At 38.8% G+C, this 18,218-nt stretch overlaps 1 protein-coding gene across 1 annotated transcript in view; it reads right to left on the bottom strand.

The window, feature by feature from the left end:
- The window catches only part of MORC1 (MORC family CW-type zinc finger 1), a 96,952-nt gene that overhangs the window by 38,989 nt on the left and 39,745 nt on the right, over nt 1–18,218 (bottom strand). The window contains exons 13-19 of the mRNA XM_073306177.1: nt 17,852–17,995; nt 17,070–17,224; nt 12,297–12,425; nt 9,630–9,735; nt 8,419–8,557; nt 1,414–1,482; nt 810–1,055 (exon numbers count right to left, since the gene is read on the bottom strand). Coding sequence (XP_073162278.1) covers nt 810–1,055; nt 1,414–1,482; nt 8,419–8,557; nt 9,630–9,735; nt 12,297–12,425; nt 17,070–17,224; nt 17,852–17,995 — 988 coding nt within the window. The remainder of the gene's footprint in view (nt 1–809; nt 1,056–1,413; nt 1,483–8,418; nt 8,558–9,629; nt 9,736–12,296; nt 12,426–17,069; nt 17,225–17,851; nt 17,996–18,218) is intronic.

The raw sequence follows: 18,218 nt of genomic DNA, 5'->3' as shown, positions 1-18,218 counted from the left end.
CAGACCCAAGAAACAAGATTCCTGAGTTCACTGCCAGGCTCAGATCACTTACATGTTAGTACAATGAATAAATACAAAATACTCGTACTTCATCATCATCTATGAACGGAGAGATGACAAGAAATGCTTACATGTTACAGCATACGATATCCTTCTGCTAAATCTAAGTATTTTATGTACGCTCTCCTTCAACATATTAGGCACAGTCCCTGCCCTCAAGAGTTTCTATTGTAACTCATATTTAAAGCAAGCACGGTTTAGTACTTTTTGGGGTTCCATTTCACATTCCCTAGTGCTAGATGTTATTATACCTGCTCTTTGACAGTCTCTCTACTTAATCCTTAATTGTTTACAAAGTAAGATCTTTGGGGCAGGAACTGTCTACTTTTGTGTTTGTACAATGTCCAATACAATGGGGCCCTATCCTGGGTTGGTTCCCTAGGCACTCAACACAATTGGCAATAATGCTTAATAACAGTACGTAGAACTTTTAAGGTCGTCTATAAACACATAGGCAAATGTACTTTCATGTGGTCATTCCACCATTCCTTTCCATGCGTTCTTGCAAACTAAACTTACGCCTCACTGATCACGGAAAGCCAGTTAACAAGGGCTGCAATCCTCAAAGCAACTGCAAAGATTTTAATGAAAGTTCATGAATGTTTTTTTAAATAGTATTCGCCCTTTCTTAAATTTTTTCTTATTGGAACTGCACCTTCCAAGTTGATAAATATGCAGTATAAATCAAACTAATAAGCAAACTACTTTAGGAAGGAGATCAGAAACAAAGAAATAAAGTGGTACTAAACCAGTGAAACTTGGTGATGCTTCTCCAATAGGGAAACAGGAGGTATGTGTCGTTCTTGAGGTCTTGCTTTCTTCTGGGAAGTAGCCCTGTGCTCTGAAATATCCCGTCTTTTAGGACCTCTTTTTTGCACGTCTTGTTTTCTGCTACAGTTATCCAAACATGAAGATGACGGAGCTGGCTCTCTATGGAAAGCATTTCTTTGACTCACTGTTTTCTGAACATTTTCATTTTTCTTAAAGAAAGGAAACTGTCAGTTATGTCAAAGTAACCACTTCTCTTTTGGTTGGGTCATTTAACAAGAACGCTCAAACTATTTTACCTCATAACTCTTGAATTTCCACAAAGTTTGACCTTACTAAAAGCCTGATCCAGAAACCACAGAAGCCAATGGAAAAATTCCCATTAACTTCAAATGGGCTTTGGATCAGACTCTTCATGTGTTAGCAGACTTCTTCTGCAAGATGAAACACCACTTCATTTGAAGGACAAAATTCTGACATGTACTGGTCTGAAGTAAATTAGTGTGCGTGGACTATCTTTAATTCCTTTCCTGCCTCTGCTAGCTCACAATGGAAAACAGTTATCCAAAGAGTTTAGTTACTCACATCTATTAAGAGTGTTCCACTGCTGTCTCCACACTGAGCAACTGTGTGTGGTTGGATTAAACGAGATTTCTATAAAAATAAATGTAAACACATGAAATTCAGACGTTTACAGTAACTTATGCCTGTCACAAAATCAGTAAAGACTCACTAATGGACTGTTCTTACCAGCTTACATGTTCACTGTGAACGCTTGAGTTTAATATCTTTAATACTCCCACTACTGTAGTAGCGGGAAGCATTCACCACAGAAATAAGTCATAAATAACCTCTTTAAATACTTCTTCCTCTCCCAACCTTATGAAAGTCAACTCACCTTCTGGCATCTGCTCTATGTAGAATGAAGACTTCTGGGGCATCTTTAGCTAAGGAGTTTTATAGAAATCTGCTATCTGTTATGTTTCAGGAAGGTAGCAGAGGCTTTTGAAGAGGTGTGTTTATTTAGAAAAAAAGGGAGGGGGATTAAGCATGGTTAACTCCCAATTCCATTCCCCAACACCAAGTCACCACAGCACACTGAAATAAAGCAAGTCTTTATAAAGGTCTGGTTTATTGGTTAGAAATTCCCACCACAGAACCTAGTGGTCAGAATTCTAATTCAAAGACCCCCAACACCTCTGTGCTAGCTAGCCAAATGGACCAAAAAAGAATATAACTTCTATTTTCAGGGGCTACCCAAGTAGACTCCTCAAGTTTCTTGAGCAAAATGGAGAGCCGTTCCCCAAGCAGCCCCTGTTCTTCACAGGCTGATCAGTTATGCAGTGAATTTCCTCTCTAATCAGATACAACAGAATACCAAGAAACAGGCTCAGAATGCTATGTACTCCACAGTAAGCCTGACTTGACTTCAGTGGCCAGGCGCTTCACTAACCGTACTCTGGCGGAAATTCTATAAGCATCACAGCAGATTCAGATAAATAAAAAAAATGAGGAGTGAGGCAGCAGGGAATTGTGCAATAAGTCTATTTGCCGGTGGTTGTTATTTTTATGGCAGTCAATTAATCGCAGTTAAATCACGTGATTAACTCAAAAAATTAATTGTGGTTACAAAAATTAATTGTGATTAACGACAGTTTTAATCGCACTGTTAGACAGAATACCAACTAAAACTTATTAAATATTTTTGATGTTTTTCTACATTTTCCTGTATATTGTATTCTGTGTTGTAATTGAAATCAAAGTGTATATTATTTTTATTACAAATATTTGCACTATAAAAATGATAAACAAAAGAAATGGTATTTTTCAATTCACCTCAAACAAGTACTGTAATGCAATCTCTTTGTTGTGAAAGCGCAACTTACAAATATAGATTTTTTTTTTTGTTACATAACTTCACTCAAAAACAAAACAATATAAGGTATTGACATGCCAGATATGCTAAACATTCATATGCCCCTTCATGCTTCGGCCACCATTCCAGAGGACATGTTTCCATGCTGATGACGCTCATTAAAAAAATAATGCATTAATTTAATTTGTGGCTGAACTCCTTGGGGGAGAATTGTATGTCCCCTGCTCTGTTTTACCCGCATTCTGCCATATATTTCATGTTATAGCAGCCTTGGATGATGACCCAGCACATTGTTCATTTTAAGAACACTTTTACTGCAGATTTGACAAAACGCAAAGAAGGTACCAATGTGAGATTTCTAAAGATAGCTACAGCACTCGACCCAAGGTTTAAGAATCTGAAGTACCTTCCAAAATCTGAGAGGGACAAGGTGTGGAGCATGCTTTCAGAAGTCTTAAAAGAGCAACACTCCAATGCAGAAACTACAGAATCTGAACCACCAAAAAAGAAAATCAACGTTCTTCTGGTGTCATCAGACTCAGATAATGAAAATGAACATGTGTCGGTCTGCACTTTGGATCATTATCGTTGCTTTGGATCGTTATTGAGCAGAACCTGTCATCAGCATGGACACATGTCAGGAATGGTGGTTGAAGCATGAAGGGACAGATGAATCTTCAGCACATGTGGCATATAAATATCTTGTGACACCGGCTACAACAGTGCCATGAGAACACCTGTTCTCACTTTCAGGTGACACTGTAAACAAGAAGCGGGCAGCATTATCTCCTGCAAATGTAAACAAACTTGTTTGCCTGAGCGATTGGCTGAACAAGAAGTAGAACAGAACGGACTTGCAAGCTCTAAAATTTTACATTGTTTTATTTTTGAGTGCAGGTTTTTTTGTACATAATTCTACATTTGTAAGTTCAACTTTCATGATAAAGAGACTGCACTACAGTACTTGTACTAGGTGAATTGAAAAATACTATTTCTTTTGTTTTTTTACAGTGCAAATACTTGTAAACAAAAATAAATATAAAGTGAGAACTGTATACTTTGTATTCTGTGTTGTAATTGAAATCAATATATTTGAAAATGTAGAAAACACCCAAAATATTTAAATAAATGGTATTCTATTATTAACAGTGCGATTAATTGCGATTATTTTTTTTGAATCGCACGATTAAATTTTTTAATCATTTGACTGCCTTAGTTATTTTGTTTAAGTTACCAGCAGGTAGCTAGTTAAGAATGTGGAGGTTTATATTGCCATCCTCAAATTAGAGTTAGTGGATGAAAGGGGCATTTATATTGCCATTCTCAAATTAGACCTAGTACATACCACTTAGATCAGGGGTTCACAAACTTGGTTTGCGGATTGTTCTGGGTAAGCCCCTGGCGGGCCACGAGATACTTTGTTTGCCTGAGCATCTGCAGGTATGGCCACTCGCAGCTCCCAGTGGCCATGGTTAGCCGTTCCTGGCCAATGGGAGCTGCGGAAAGCGGCGCAGGCCGGGCTACTGCTTCCCACAGCTCCCATTGGCCGGGAACAGCTAACCACGGCCACTGGGAGCTGCGGGTGACTGTACCTGCAGATGCTCACACAAACAAAGCATCTCGCGGCCTGCCAGTGGCTTACCCAGAACAAGCCACGAACTAAGTTTGGGAACCCCTGACTTAGATGAAAGAGGCATTTCACACCTCTCAGAGCAATTGTTTCAGATTGACTGCACACTCAGAGCACGACTGATTTCCACTCGGTTAATATTTAAGTCCTTTTGTGCCCCCACTGAACACAGAAATATATTTGAATGTAAGCTTAGATTATGTAGCACTGTTTGGCAGCTGGGGTGAATTCAGCAGCCACAGTTTGGTAGTAAGTTATCTTGTGCCTCTTTGAGAGCTAGTAGACAGTTAAGTACATATATTACTGTACAATATGCTATGCAACCTTGAGAAATTTAGTAAAGCACTGGTGACAAATATTTCAATCCCCTGCAATGTCTTTGGGGAATCACTGTTTGAAATTTATGAATGGTTTCATGTATGACAGTTCTACTCCCTAGGGGATGGTTACCACAGCTTCTCCAGGGAGAAGGAAGAGGAGCAGGAGGGAGAGAGTATGAGTGTGAGTATGTGTGTAGAGGGCAGGGGGTTACTCATCCTGGGACTGAAGACAACTCCCGAGAAGTTCCACTCCCTGGGGTGTGTTGCATGTACTCATTCAAACTGGATTTTCCAAAGACCAAAAGACAAAGAAAGGGCTTTGGGTATAAAAGGCTGAGCCTAACCTGACTCAGGGCCTTCTTTTTGACTCAGTAGATGAACAGGACCTTTGGTTCTAAGGGTACTCCCACCCTTGCTGAAGGTTTGGAAGGGATGTTTCCTACCAGACACCCCATGTGAAGATGGGTGATTTTTGGTATGTTAACTAAATATGTAGGAACTTTCTTTAACCAATTTTGTGTGTGTGTGCGCGCGCGTATGGTGCTTTTTGCTCTCATAATAAATGAGTTTTATTAGAAGAGCTGTGGGGTCAAAGGTAAAAACATTGTGCTTGGAGAGAAAACAACACACAGATGCTGGCCTTGAGGCAGACTTCCTTGCTGGGGACATCACAATGCATGGCAGGGGGCTGTACAGCCTTAAAATCCCTTGTCAGCAGGAAGGGAGATGTGAGTCGCCACCCAAGAGAAGTGCTGGCTGGGAGCCATAAATCTTATGCCCGCAAGGGACCACAGAGGAAAAATACAGGTGCAGTTACTCTGAAACTGTGACAGCAATATTGCACAAAGAGTACATGTTGGCATACAAATGGTTCACCAGCACACGCTTCAATTACAGATGTAACGTAACAGCAGTCTGAATAGACAAATCCTTCCTCTTCTTTCAATACGGGGCAATTTGGGGCAGCTATACATCTCATTTAATATTCTGCATTTAAGTATCTAGGGCCACATTTCTGTCCTCAGTACCACTGGCATAAAACTGGAGCAACTCCATTAAAATCAATGGACTGATCCTGGATTCTCATTGCTGTAGCTAAACAATAATATCCAACCCATGGAACTTAAGAATACTGAAAAATAATGACTGTAGCCGCGAGGCATTTTAATTGGTTATAAAGCAGTGATTTTCACAAAATGTACTTTGACCAAAATATTTTGTAACTTTCTTGATAGACTGTAGATATGCCTTCTTACATAAACTTGTCACCTGGAGGAGTATGGCCTGAAATTCATGTGTGTTTAGTTAAGCAACAACAGTTTTAAAAATGATTCAAAATTGATTTCCAATGCTAAACAAATTTAGTATCACATAAGACAACAACACTACAGCATGCAAAGATTAGCTATTTTGTCGTTAAAACGTTCTGTTTCCTTCAGTACAAAAGTTACCATGACACTCTGGAAACATTAAAGGTTTGCCAAGTTCTCTTGTCCACCTTCCTGAAACCTAAGTGTAAGACTAAATGCTTTATTTTGTTTGGAAAGGTCCTTAAGTTCAGCACATGCACAATGAATGCTGGCTCCTGTCTGCCTGCTGAGAGTCCCCAAAGATGCTACTCCCCCGTAACAGCTCAGAGAAAGGAAAAAAAAACCACGGGACTCAATATTTATGCTGATCCTTACCAGCACTTACAATTTTTTCAAGAAAAATGATAGCATTAAGTTGTCACAATAAAATGTACGCACCTTTTTGTAAAACGTGCAGGATGTATGCACAGCTAGAGCGATAGCCAATATGCATTCAGGTAGGGAAGAGAATGTTTTACTGACCTGCTGGAGTTCTTTGAAGGTATTACCACCAAGATAAAGGCAAATTCAGTGGATGTACTTACACTTAGATTTTCAAAAGGCATTTGACAAGGGATAGCAATCAAAGATAAGGAAAGAAAAACAGGAGGTACAATACAGTGCTGGATCAAAAACGCTGTCTGAAGAAGAGGAGAAAAAACACATAGCTGGAAGCTTTTCAATTTGGCAAGACACAAGTCAAGCTCCCCTTTACTCACCAGCCTCTGCAGGGTCAGTTCTAAGAACTGATGAAAGTCTGTCCACATACAAGAGACCAGTAGTTCACCGTAAGAGCACTGACATTTAGCATTTTACTGTAATTAACGTTACCATAGTATAGCGAATACTTGTATTACTGCAACAACACTAGTTACATTCCAATGCTAAACCTCAGCATTTCTATGGCAGCCTGTGCATACCATCAATTAACTGGATAATTGTCCTGGAAACAAGTTCTCTAGGTTTGCAGAAGATACTAAAAATAAGAGCAAATTGTAACCAATCAAAGCTAATTATTGTGGAAAAATTATTGAAATCTCTTAGCATACAGCAGTGGTTTCAGAGGCAAGCAAGGTGTTAAATGGTGTTCTGTCCCTTTGCTACTACAAAGCAAGCAACAACATTGCCTATATATGAGACAGTTTTACTTCATCTTTGATCATTACAGGTAATCTTACATAGGATCTTTCTTGAAGAAGGTGTGGAAAAATTCAGTTTTGGAGTAGAAGACAGCAGGGAAAAAGGAAACTGGGCTGACCTAACTACAGGTGTTCTAAGTTATCAAAAGTAATCGTGGAAGATTTCTGAAATCTAATTGTGGAGTATGTTCTCACTGCATGGAATCACTTCAGCAGAATTAGGCAAACTTATGAATGAGTAACTAGGGACAAAAACTACAGCGATGATAATAAATGAATTTCAGAGGCATTTAGGATTCATTTCTAGAGTATAGGACTAAGATATAAGACTCGGTGCTCAAAAATATGGTGAGCAAGCTGAGAAATGGCTGTTAGTTGTCTGAATAGGGTTATGTTTTGGAAAAGTTATTGCTAACATCAAGAGTTTGCTTTCTGCCTTCAGAAACACCCAACTCAAAATGAGTTGTTCCCTTGGAGCCAGGCATTGGTGTTTGGCTGTATTCCCAAATGAAGGATTTGTCTGCATGCTGATTGTGACCAGCTCTGTTCAACAACTGATGTAGGTAGTGTAAAACAAGCTAGTCACACTATGAAAATATTTTGACCATACTCCACTGATTTCGCCTCCTATAGGAAACAAACAAGTCCCCAATATTTACTAGCACCCTAAAAAGGACAACAATGTTTATATACACTCCAATTTGAGAGGCTTATTTTTTAATCTGGAAATCAAGCTATTTATCCTTTTAGTACCCAGTAAATATTAAGTCTACCAAAAGGTACCAGTATTTCTGGAGTTTACGGACTGTGGATATTTAAATTCCCAGACAGAACTTGGTAATGAAGATTGCAGCAGCATCCTAATGTCTATTAGAAAATAAATGATAAAGCAAAACAAATTATGCAATTCTCACCTCTGATTATATATCACTTTGCTTACCGACTAATAGAATTTAATTTCACTTCATGTGATGTATTTCAGAAAAAACAAAATTCAACTCACAATTTGATAGTTACTAAACCAAAGTTAATCAAAATGGTTTTCACTTAATTAATAATTCCAACTATCACTGAAAAATACTGCCATGGAACATGTTCTATCTGAATCAGAGTTTTTACACATTCTGCTTTTCTCCTCATTCTTTCAAAAAACAAAAAACATAACACACCAAGAATGTTTAATTTTTAGATTCATATTGAGTTAGATGGAACTTTCCCTAAGACAAACCCCAGACAGTTCAGAGGAAAACAGTATAAGCTTCAGGTAACAGCTCACCTGGGACTGCAAGTTTTCCAGCTTCCTTTGATGTCGCTGAATTGAATCTATGAGGAGTTTTTCTTTGTCATTTGGTGACAGTGATAGTCTGTTCAAAGTGCCCAAAGGTATGGAGGGTAAACGTTCTGGTCTATTACACCTACAATATGGTTTCAATCGATATAAGAGAAAAATGAGTGAAAAGGAATACGTGCTCTGTCATCTTGTATTGTCTTGAATTCTCTTCAGTGGTTCAAAATACAGTACTGCCCTCCAAAGTGACTAAAAGAGGCATCATCTTACAGAATAGAATTGTTCTCTGAATATATGCCACATCATTTCTGTCAATTTCAGTGAAAAGATTAGCTTTACTCCTTTTGACTCTCGTTAGTTCTGGGGTGCAAACACCGATTAAAGGAAGAAACTGGTTTCTATTCCTTCTTGTGCACCAGAATTACTTATGACTCAGTCAGATATGCCTGTGCAATGTGCTAATTGCACAGGGGCCACCAAGGCCTGCTCTACACCCGTGGTTCTCAAGTAGGAGTCCGGAGCCTCCTGGGGGCAGAATTCAGGGGGGCTGCCAAACAGGGCCAGTTTTAGACTTGCTGGGGCCCATGGCAGAAAGCTGAAGCCCCGCTGTGTGGGGCTGAAGCCCCAGGGTTCTAAGCCCTGCCACCTAGGGCTGAAGTCGAAGCCTGAGCAACTTAGTTTTTTGGGGACCCTGTGGCGTGGGGCCCCGGGAAATTGATCTGCGTTTATGCTGGCCCTGGCTTTTATGTGCAGAAAAACAGTGTTGTGGCACTGGTGGGTCATGGAGTTTTTATAGCATGTTGGGCGGGTTCTCAAAGGAAAGGGTTGAGAACCCCTGCTCTGAACTACACAGTTAAGTCGACGTAAGCTGCCTTGCATCAAACCAGCTGTAGATGCGTCTTCACTTAAATCTGGCTCCCACCCATGTAAGTGCCGCATGTAATTAGACTGATGCAGCATCAGTGTAGACACTGCATTACTTACATTGACTGTCACTGGCTTTCAGGGGTCGTCGCACAGTGCCCCACACTGATGACAAAGTTTCACATGGTATTTGCTTTTGCAAATATTTCTATAGCATGTATGCTTTACTTTTTGCATTTGTTTTATTACTCTGGCTTCAAGGGAGATGCCTAATAAATGGTAATTCATTATTAATATGCTGATCAGTGATATAGTATTGCTAATCAAAAGCTTACTTGTTTTCCAGAGGGCCTGGGATCATTTCACAGGTCCAGATTCCACGGTGGTCTTTGTTTTCAATATCAGTGGATGATGACAGAACCCGCCATTTAAGGCAGATATCTAATTAAGTAGTTAGAAGAACATTACTACATCACAGCAAGTATAAAAAAACCCTCCCCCCTCCCCCATTTATTGTGCTAATGTGATTAATGGGAGTCAACATGCAGCTTTGACAGTCTCATTTTCCCTCTGTCTACTAAAGGCTCTCTGAAGCTGTCAGAATTTTGACAGATTAAGAGAAATTCCAGCAAATGGCAGCCACAAAAAAAAAAAAAAAAAAAGGCAACATGTAACACAAATGTTGCCTTTCCCTATTCCTCCAAAGTTCAGCTGCCCCAAGTTTCAGGACAGGCAGTGTACAGTTCTGAACATCATGACCCATCAAAGATAGAAATGGGTGAATCTACCAACCCGAACCTCTATTAGAAAGTCGGGAACCAAGCTCACATTCTATGGCACAATGTTTCTAACCCCACTAAAACAGAAGATACAGGCCTTGAAATAACTTTCAAAGGCTTCTAAGATGCATTAGTTATAATTCCTCTCCCTCTGAGGGCAACCCAGTTAGTTGGACTCGTGTTAGCAAAGGAATCACCATGTATAATTTCACATTTTACATACAGTTTGGCAGATACTCTGCTTACTACTGTAACTTTAGATCATTAGTGAACACTGTCCAAAACTGTCATTTATTTTGGTGTTATTTCTACCCCGGGAACACTTGTTTTTGAACACTTTCCAAAAGGTAGCTCATCATACTGCAGTAGGCATTTGGAAAATATGAAGTGCTGCAATACCTGTTGGAGAAGACCTAATCTAATTTGGGTTTGAAAGCCTTATTATTAGGAGTAAGTACTAAGAAAAGGTGAGGAGTATATTTTCTGAATAGTGGTAGTTATTGTGCCAACTATATTAGAGCAACTAAAGTTTCACTGATTTCTAGACCAGGATCAGCATTTTGAAATATTTACGGATCAGTTAACCAGTACAAATGCTTTCAAGATGTCACACTATATCTAACAATGACAAGTCATGAAATATTATATGTTAAATAAGTTACTGCTGTCTTGCTCGCCCCATCCCCGCTCTTACCTTGCCTCTCTCTTCTATTCTGACATGAATTTAGCAAGCAGATCTGACAAATTTGCTAAATGCTTTGTGTGTCTAAGTAATAAACTCCAGACTGCTTTGAAATGCAGTGGGCTTCTCCCAAAACGGTGGATTACAACCGTATTGAAATGGGACAGGAAGACAAGATTGATATGATTTCCAACAAGCAGCATGCACTGACACGGCTGGAAATGAATACTGTACATAGTACTGGAAAGTTGAACTTTCCAGCTGTCCAGTGATCAATGGCAAGTGTTAGTGAGTCCTGATGATTCAAAGTATATCACAAGTTCTTCTGTGTGGGGGGGGCGGGATTTTTTGTCACTGAGCCAGGACTAAACAGCAAATCCTGGACTTCATACTGGTTCAAGTTTTTGTTACACTAGAATAGCTTCAGAATCTTAAATGTACAGAAGTACCCTAATGGGTAATTTAAAAACAATGTTTTCCATCCATGTTTTTTACTTGACATTAAAGTTTTAACTGGTGTTTCTGAAATAAATTTTAAATTTTTCTCATACGCTATAAATTCAAGAGCCAATTTAAATGTCATATTCTGTGCTCACAGTGTTATGACTAGCAGTTTCCTTTCTGGGAGCAGACAACTTAATGTAGGGAACACTTTATTTCTGTGACACTGATGTGGGAGAATTTACTTACTGGGCTTTTTCATGAAAAGGCCTTTTATTAAACTTCTGACTGCAGGAACAGGGGCTCAAAGCTACTTAGTAGGATAACAAAGCACTGTAATATTTAATTATACTGTGATCAATTGAAACGTGAGATCAATTTCATACTAGGATACTACAGGCATAGAAAGCCATCTGTAAACTCAAATTTTGCCATAGGAAGTGGGAAGCTCAGAATATAATTCAAAAGTTAAAAAAGCAAGGTCTCTCTACAAAGATAATGTTGGTAAAAAGCAAGGAACAAATTAACAAACTGAAAAAACATCAAATTAAAACTGCCAAGGTTGAGGTTTGATCTTGTCCTGATGCAGAGCAATAAAGAACCCAACCTTGCATTGGAGACAGGTGCATTGCTGGGAAACACTGAAACAGCTTCACACAAAAACATGTTATGTAAAGACAATTTGTAAAAGGAGTTTGGCAAATTAATTTTAAACAATGGTTAACTAATCAATTAAAAGCCAAAGCTGTGCTCCACTTCTGCAGTCCTTTACCAATAATCTTTTCACTCTGCAGCATATCAAACCATTCAGTAGTTTGCTGGCAGCCTTTAAATAGGATGCGATGAAACATACAGAAAGTGGAACATGCACAGTTATAAAAAAAAGATGTGAATGAATTTTGTTAAGGGAGAGATGGAAAATGAAAAACAGGGGCTATAAGGGGATCTTCTGAAGAAAGAAGCACATGAAAGCATAGCAGTATAGTGTCAAATGCCGGGGAAAGCTGGGATTAAGGTGTTTCAATTTAAAGGCCTTTTTATTATCCTATTAAATCCTCTCCTTATTTCTCCTTTTATGTATTCAATTATATAAAACTTACCACACTGAACCAGGGCAGGAATTTCCACTGCACGTCTTCTCTTATACTGAATTGCATCTGAGGGTTTCTCCAACCATTTGTCACTTAGATATCCAAACTCATTCCAGAATGAAGTTACTCCTTTCTGACCTAAAGAAGTTTTTATATAATTTTCAGTGGCAGAAGAATGAGTTTAAATGTAAACTACAAAATTAGTTAAAGAATGTGCTTTGCTAATACTGGGGGACCAGTAGCTTTTAAGAGAAGTTGCAAGCAGGTATGAAGGTAGTACAAGATGTGGCCTGGAAACAGGACTGAGAGATGGGATCCTAAGCGTTCATGTGGGTTTGGAAATGGACACTCCCATGGCCTTGGAATAAGCCACATCCCCTTCTGTGTCCCTATCAGTCAAATATTTACTTACATTATATGAGGGGTGGGGACGATTAGTCCATGTTTGTGAAGTACTTTGAAGATACATGCCACTATGTAAATATTACAGTTCCTATACAGAATGAGGTAGTAATACAGAGAGACCGCTGGGTCACCTTTAAATAACATTCTATCAGCTCAAATCCAGTATCAGCTAAAGACTACTGTGAAATTCCAATTCACAAACATTTGAGAAAAAGGCTAGGTATGTTTGTAGTTATCCAATACATTGCAATGATAAGCAGTACTTTTCAATCTTCAACTTTTTAACAGTGATCTGCTCCACAAAGGAAGCTCTGTCCTCACACATTTTTAAGCTGAAAAAAAAAAAAAAAGAAAGAAAAAAAACCCCTGAAGACAAAAAAGAATCAACATTAACATATATTTGTGAAGCACTCCCCTTTCACTAAAAGCTCCCAGTCACATGGGAAGTATTTTCTAATATATTTTAGTTAAACTATTGCAAGACCTCCGAGGCAGAACATATTCCGATCCTCAACTTAGATAGGACAATGAAGGCACAGAGGCCAAAGATTTTTTAAAACATGGGTGCCTAAACTATTAGACTCCTAAATCTGTATTTAAGCCTTCCATGTACAATTGAAGAGTGCTTAAATGAATTTCAGGCAGTGTCACCATTTAAAGTTAATGGTATTTATGCTTATAAGTCACTTAGGTACTTCTGTAAATTCTACTTTGAAGGCCTAAAGACAGATTTAGGAGCTTAATTTAAGGAAAATTAATTTAAGGAAAATTTTGTCCCAAGTTTCAGTGACTTACTTCAGATCACATGAAGTCAGTAGCAGACTAGAAACAGAATCCAGAAGTGTTCAATCACTGTTTTCTCATTCAAGACCTAGACCACAAGCCCAGAAAGGCAACAGTATATACTAGGGGCACACCATCATAATCATCAAAAGAGGGAACTAATGCAAGCATGATGTGATAGTAGGGGGCAGGGCAGGGTTCAGCAGCTGTGGGGCTCACTTCTGCTTTATGTCTTATATTCCTAAAAGCTTAAACTCCAGGGCTTCAGCCAGCCACTGGCAGCAGTCAGGAAGGGATGTACCCCCTGCAGTGTATTCTCTTTTGTTTTTTTCTCTCCTTCCTCTGAGGTGTCAGAGATGGGCATGGCTGGAGATGGGACATTGGATCGGGAGAGCCAAGGCTCTGAGAGGGCTCTTTCAGGTACTTGGCTAATTGGTTCTTGCTCACATGCTCAGGGTCTAACTGATCGCCATATGAGGGGGAAGGAATTTCCCCCCAGGTCAGATTTGCAGTAACCATGGGAGGGTTTTGCCTTCCTCTGCAGCATGTGGGTGGGGGTCACTTGACAGGATTATCTAGGAATATCACACAGGAGATCAGACTAGATGATATTGTAGTCCCGGCCTAAACTCTATGACTCTACGTACAGACTCACTGGAAAGAACAATTATTTTGCTCATAAACACCTGGCAGAAAAGCTGTGTGAATTGCTGTAATTTTTTTATTTTGATCAGTTATTTTGGTAAACTTATTCTGTCAGATACATTATTCTTTGTGGACCTTGCTTATTACATTGAGGTTCATACGTTGTGCCCCTTATTCCCACATTTATTTCAATAAAACTAAGAGTGTAATTGAAAATTAGGCTCTAAAGGATTAAACTTTAAGAATCTATCTTATAAACAGCAAAAAATATTGGATCAAAGCCACCTGCTCATTTAAGCACATAAATACAGTCAACAGAGTTAATCAGTTTCAGTCTCTCATGGTAAAGGCAGCATCCAAGAGCAGGGCAATAATTACTTGGTATTTCTTTCAAAACATTTCTAGCTCTAGGAAGTTGACAAAGCCAAAACTTCACTTGGGTTCCATAGGCAGAGTGCTTGGAGCGGGAAGAATGGTTAAAGTCAATAAAAACATGTGCAGCTGAGTGCTGGCGAAAGTTGTGGGAGAAAGTATGAAGGAAAGGTCATGGATTGCACCCCTCTGCCTTAAGTCAGTCTGCTATAAATAAGGCCCCACTTGGGCCTTCTGATCTTCCAATTCTGCTTCAATTCATGCCTCCCTTAGTTTCCTTTTCCCTCAAACATCTCCATGGGCAGCTTCAGAAATCTCGTACTGAGAGCTTTGCACTCTCTCTCTCCTCCTTCAAATTCCTTCAGAGGCTGGGACTCTTTTGTCTTATATTTGACAGAGCCCAACTGATAGAAACAAACACTATTCCATCACTTCCATCCCCTCCATATGCATTCACCAAATGTGTCCCAATGCTAACTTTCTAATATCAGCTTACTAAAAAAACCCCAAAACACGTTAGTGGTTTGCAAAACAAGCCACCTCTATCTTGTTCTCTGTAAGATTTTTCTCCTTCTCTGATCCATGTCATTTATCCTGCTGCCATAACATGTCTTTTTATATGCCTGTATTCTCCATCAAGTGCCATGCACCCCTGTGCTATCCACCAATATTAAATAATAGTGATCCTGACCAATTGGATGGCTGATTTTCAGACCTGCACTCAAAGAAAGGACTCTATGCACAGACATCCTGAGGTGGATTGGTTGAATACGTCAGAGACACGTATTTGGAGCCAGGGTCTGAAAAGCCAAAGTTGCTCTAAAGTTAAAACGGGTAGTTTACTAACTTCTAAACAACTGCTCCTACATTAAAGCCAATTGGAAGCAGAGCATCAATATAGCTTATGGTGCATAAGGATATGCAGCACTACAGGAAACCCTGCTCCCATCCATGAAAGTGTATAATTGTTCACTTCAACTAACTTCTCCTTCTCACTAGCCATCTTCAAAAGTAAGTAAGGAACTACATAAATATCCCTTTTAAGGTTTCAGGAGCAGTTGCTCATACACCAGAGTTTAAAAGCACTCCATCACTTTTTTTCTAGGAAGAGAGAAAAGACCCTCTATTAACTGCCTGTGTAGATTTAAGTGTTTCTTGTGCTTTCTTTCATACAGAGCAATACTGGCAGATCGATCATGTATAAAAGAAGGACACTTGTCCAAGGCTGCACTGAGGCTACACTTGTCCCAAAGGAACCAGATATTTGGGGACCCAATGCTACCGGTACACATCTATTGGTTAACTGACATACTTGCAACAGGCAGGGGCTTTTACAGATACGTACACTGGCCAAAAAGTACTTGAATACTTCAGGAGGAAGTATTTTACAGAACATGTCCACATCAACTGTTCTGTTTTAAATTTTTATATTACAACAAAGAAACAAAAAAGCACAAACCCCACAGTGACAGCCTAAATTTTGCATATGGGGACAGTGTGGGGTGGGGAACTGGGCTTGGAAATAAGTGTAGCCAGGTGAAACTGGACATCTTGAGCTACCAAACTTCTCTGCATTAGACAGAAATGCACATTATTTGTGAAGGGACGAAATCACGCTTAGATTTTTGTAAAAGACCATAATTTCATTCAAACTAGAGCACGATTATTCCAAGTACTACTATGGATCTGAATTAAACAAATAGTGATATTGCATCTTTTATTTATAAGACAAGAAAGCTACCCAAAATTATCTGTTTATTTTCAAAACCAAGATGTGATGCAGGAGCTCTGTGCATTTTTCACACTATAGAAGTTTTCTAGTGCACACTGAAATTAATGAATAAATTATACAAAAAGCAGATTACAGCATTCGTTAAAACAACATTGCTTGAACTGGGACACAGCAAGGGTCACATCAAATTTGTAAATACATGTAGAATCAATTTATCTAAAAAATGAATAGATGTAACATTTGGTTGTACTTCCAATTCCTTACTAGATGAACCAAAATGCTTGCCTGATTTCACTACTAATAAAATTTGCACCTGGTTTCCTTTGTCTTCATCCTGTGGCTACTGGGAAAGAGCAAATTCAGGTTGCATTTTAGGATTCCTCCAGCTGTACTTTTGATTCTTACAGCTGGACACCCATTTGGGTCCACACTTTGTCATCCTGGCTCTACACAAATTGAACTCAACTGGTTGACCAACATAGGCTCACCACCAGATCCCAGGATTAGCATTTGAAAAGGCAGCATGCATGGTTATAGCACCTTCATCTCAACTCCATATCTAAGTACTTTACGTGCAACCTCTGCTCCTGTGTGTGCTCCCAGAGGCAGCAACAGTTGAATAGTGAGTAATCTCTTTGCCTCTATTTTCTGCGCACAGCATGCCTCTAGGAATTGCAACTGGTACAGTGTCTGGTACACACTGACTCCCTCAGGTGGCTGTTCTTAAAAGCTACAATCAGATCCAACTTCTGATTTATCTGATGCATTTGATGAATTAACAGTTTGACACAGATTTTTTTTTAATAGCTATATAAAATAAGCCAGGCTAAACAATAAAGATTTACTTATTCCAATGTCCTTCCAGTACTGGATCAGATAATGCTCCATGGATGTCAGCAAGTGGTTATATTCTTTAACATTGACAAAGGCCTGTTTATTGTGTGTTGGCTCCAGGGCTTCTAAGGGCATATCCACCATTCCAACTGCACCACCGCTGAAACTGAAATAACATCACTTCAAAGCATTTTGGTCCAAGTTCAAAGAACAAGTTCATCTGTTTAGTTTGCGCTGCCCTTGACTCACTTTAGAAACAGGTATTTCAAATTAAGGAATATTTTTCTAATAGAAAACTGAGACTAGTATCCTGTCTGATCAAAGTCATGTGCAGAATTATATTTAAGTTACTTCATTTCAAATGAGTACAGGAAATAAACCTCAAAAATATTACTTTCTAAAATGTGAGAACATGTCAGAAGTGGCAGGACAGGGAAAGGAACAGACACCAGGATTTGAAGAATATAAAAAGAGAAATACTTACATGCAGGTAAAAGCTCAGAGAAACTGAGAACTCAAGAACTCCCAAGTTGCAATAAGAAATTCAACAATAGTGAGTTACTCTAAAAATTACTTTGAGAACTGCTCTATTCTTTACATTATTCTTCCCTTAACACATGTACATAACTCTCAAAAATATATAAATAATCTATGTTGTGCATATGCTTGAAAAGGAAATAACTTCTTTCAGGTGGGATCATGGATTTTAGACTCCTGCTAGTATTCAAAATACCTGCATTTTAAAACAAAATTTTAAACCTGATCAACAAACAAACAAACAAACAAAGCTTACCGAGACCCCTGTTTAAGATGTGGTCCCACTTTCTCATACATTCTGACCAAGCGACCATTGTTATAGATGAACATTCCATCATGACTTCTGTTCTCGATGTTTATTCCAAACATTAAATAGAGCTTCTTTGGCCTCCTCAATTCTCTGAGCAGTGTAAAATCAACAAGCAGTTTTCTTTTATAAATTTCCTTTTAAAGTTTTTAATTTAATTTAATTTTACTTACTGTTACCAGTTTAATAGCCACTGTTAATCTGGTTTAGGAGATACAGAGATTGGACAGTTCACTTTCACCAGAAATATAATTGATAAAAATGTAATATCAACCACAAAAACATCCAAACTTTGAAAGGCTAACATGCTTCTTGG

Source organism: Lepidochelys kempii, chromosome 1 (assembly GCF_965140265.1).
Source record: "Lepidochelys kempii isolate rLepKem1 chromosome 1, rLepKem1.hap2, whole genome shotgun sequence".
Lineage (NCBI taxonomy): Eukaryota > Metazoa > Chordata > Testudines > Cheloniidae > Lepidochelys > Lepidochelys kempii.
Note: the sequence above shows the minus strand (reverse complement) of the source record. Positions and strands in the feature narration are given on the sequence as shown.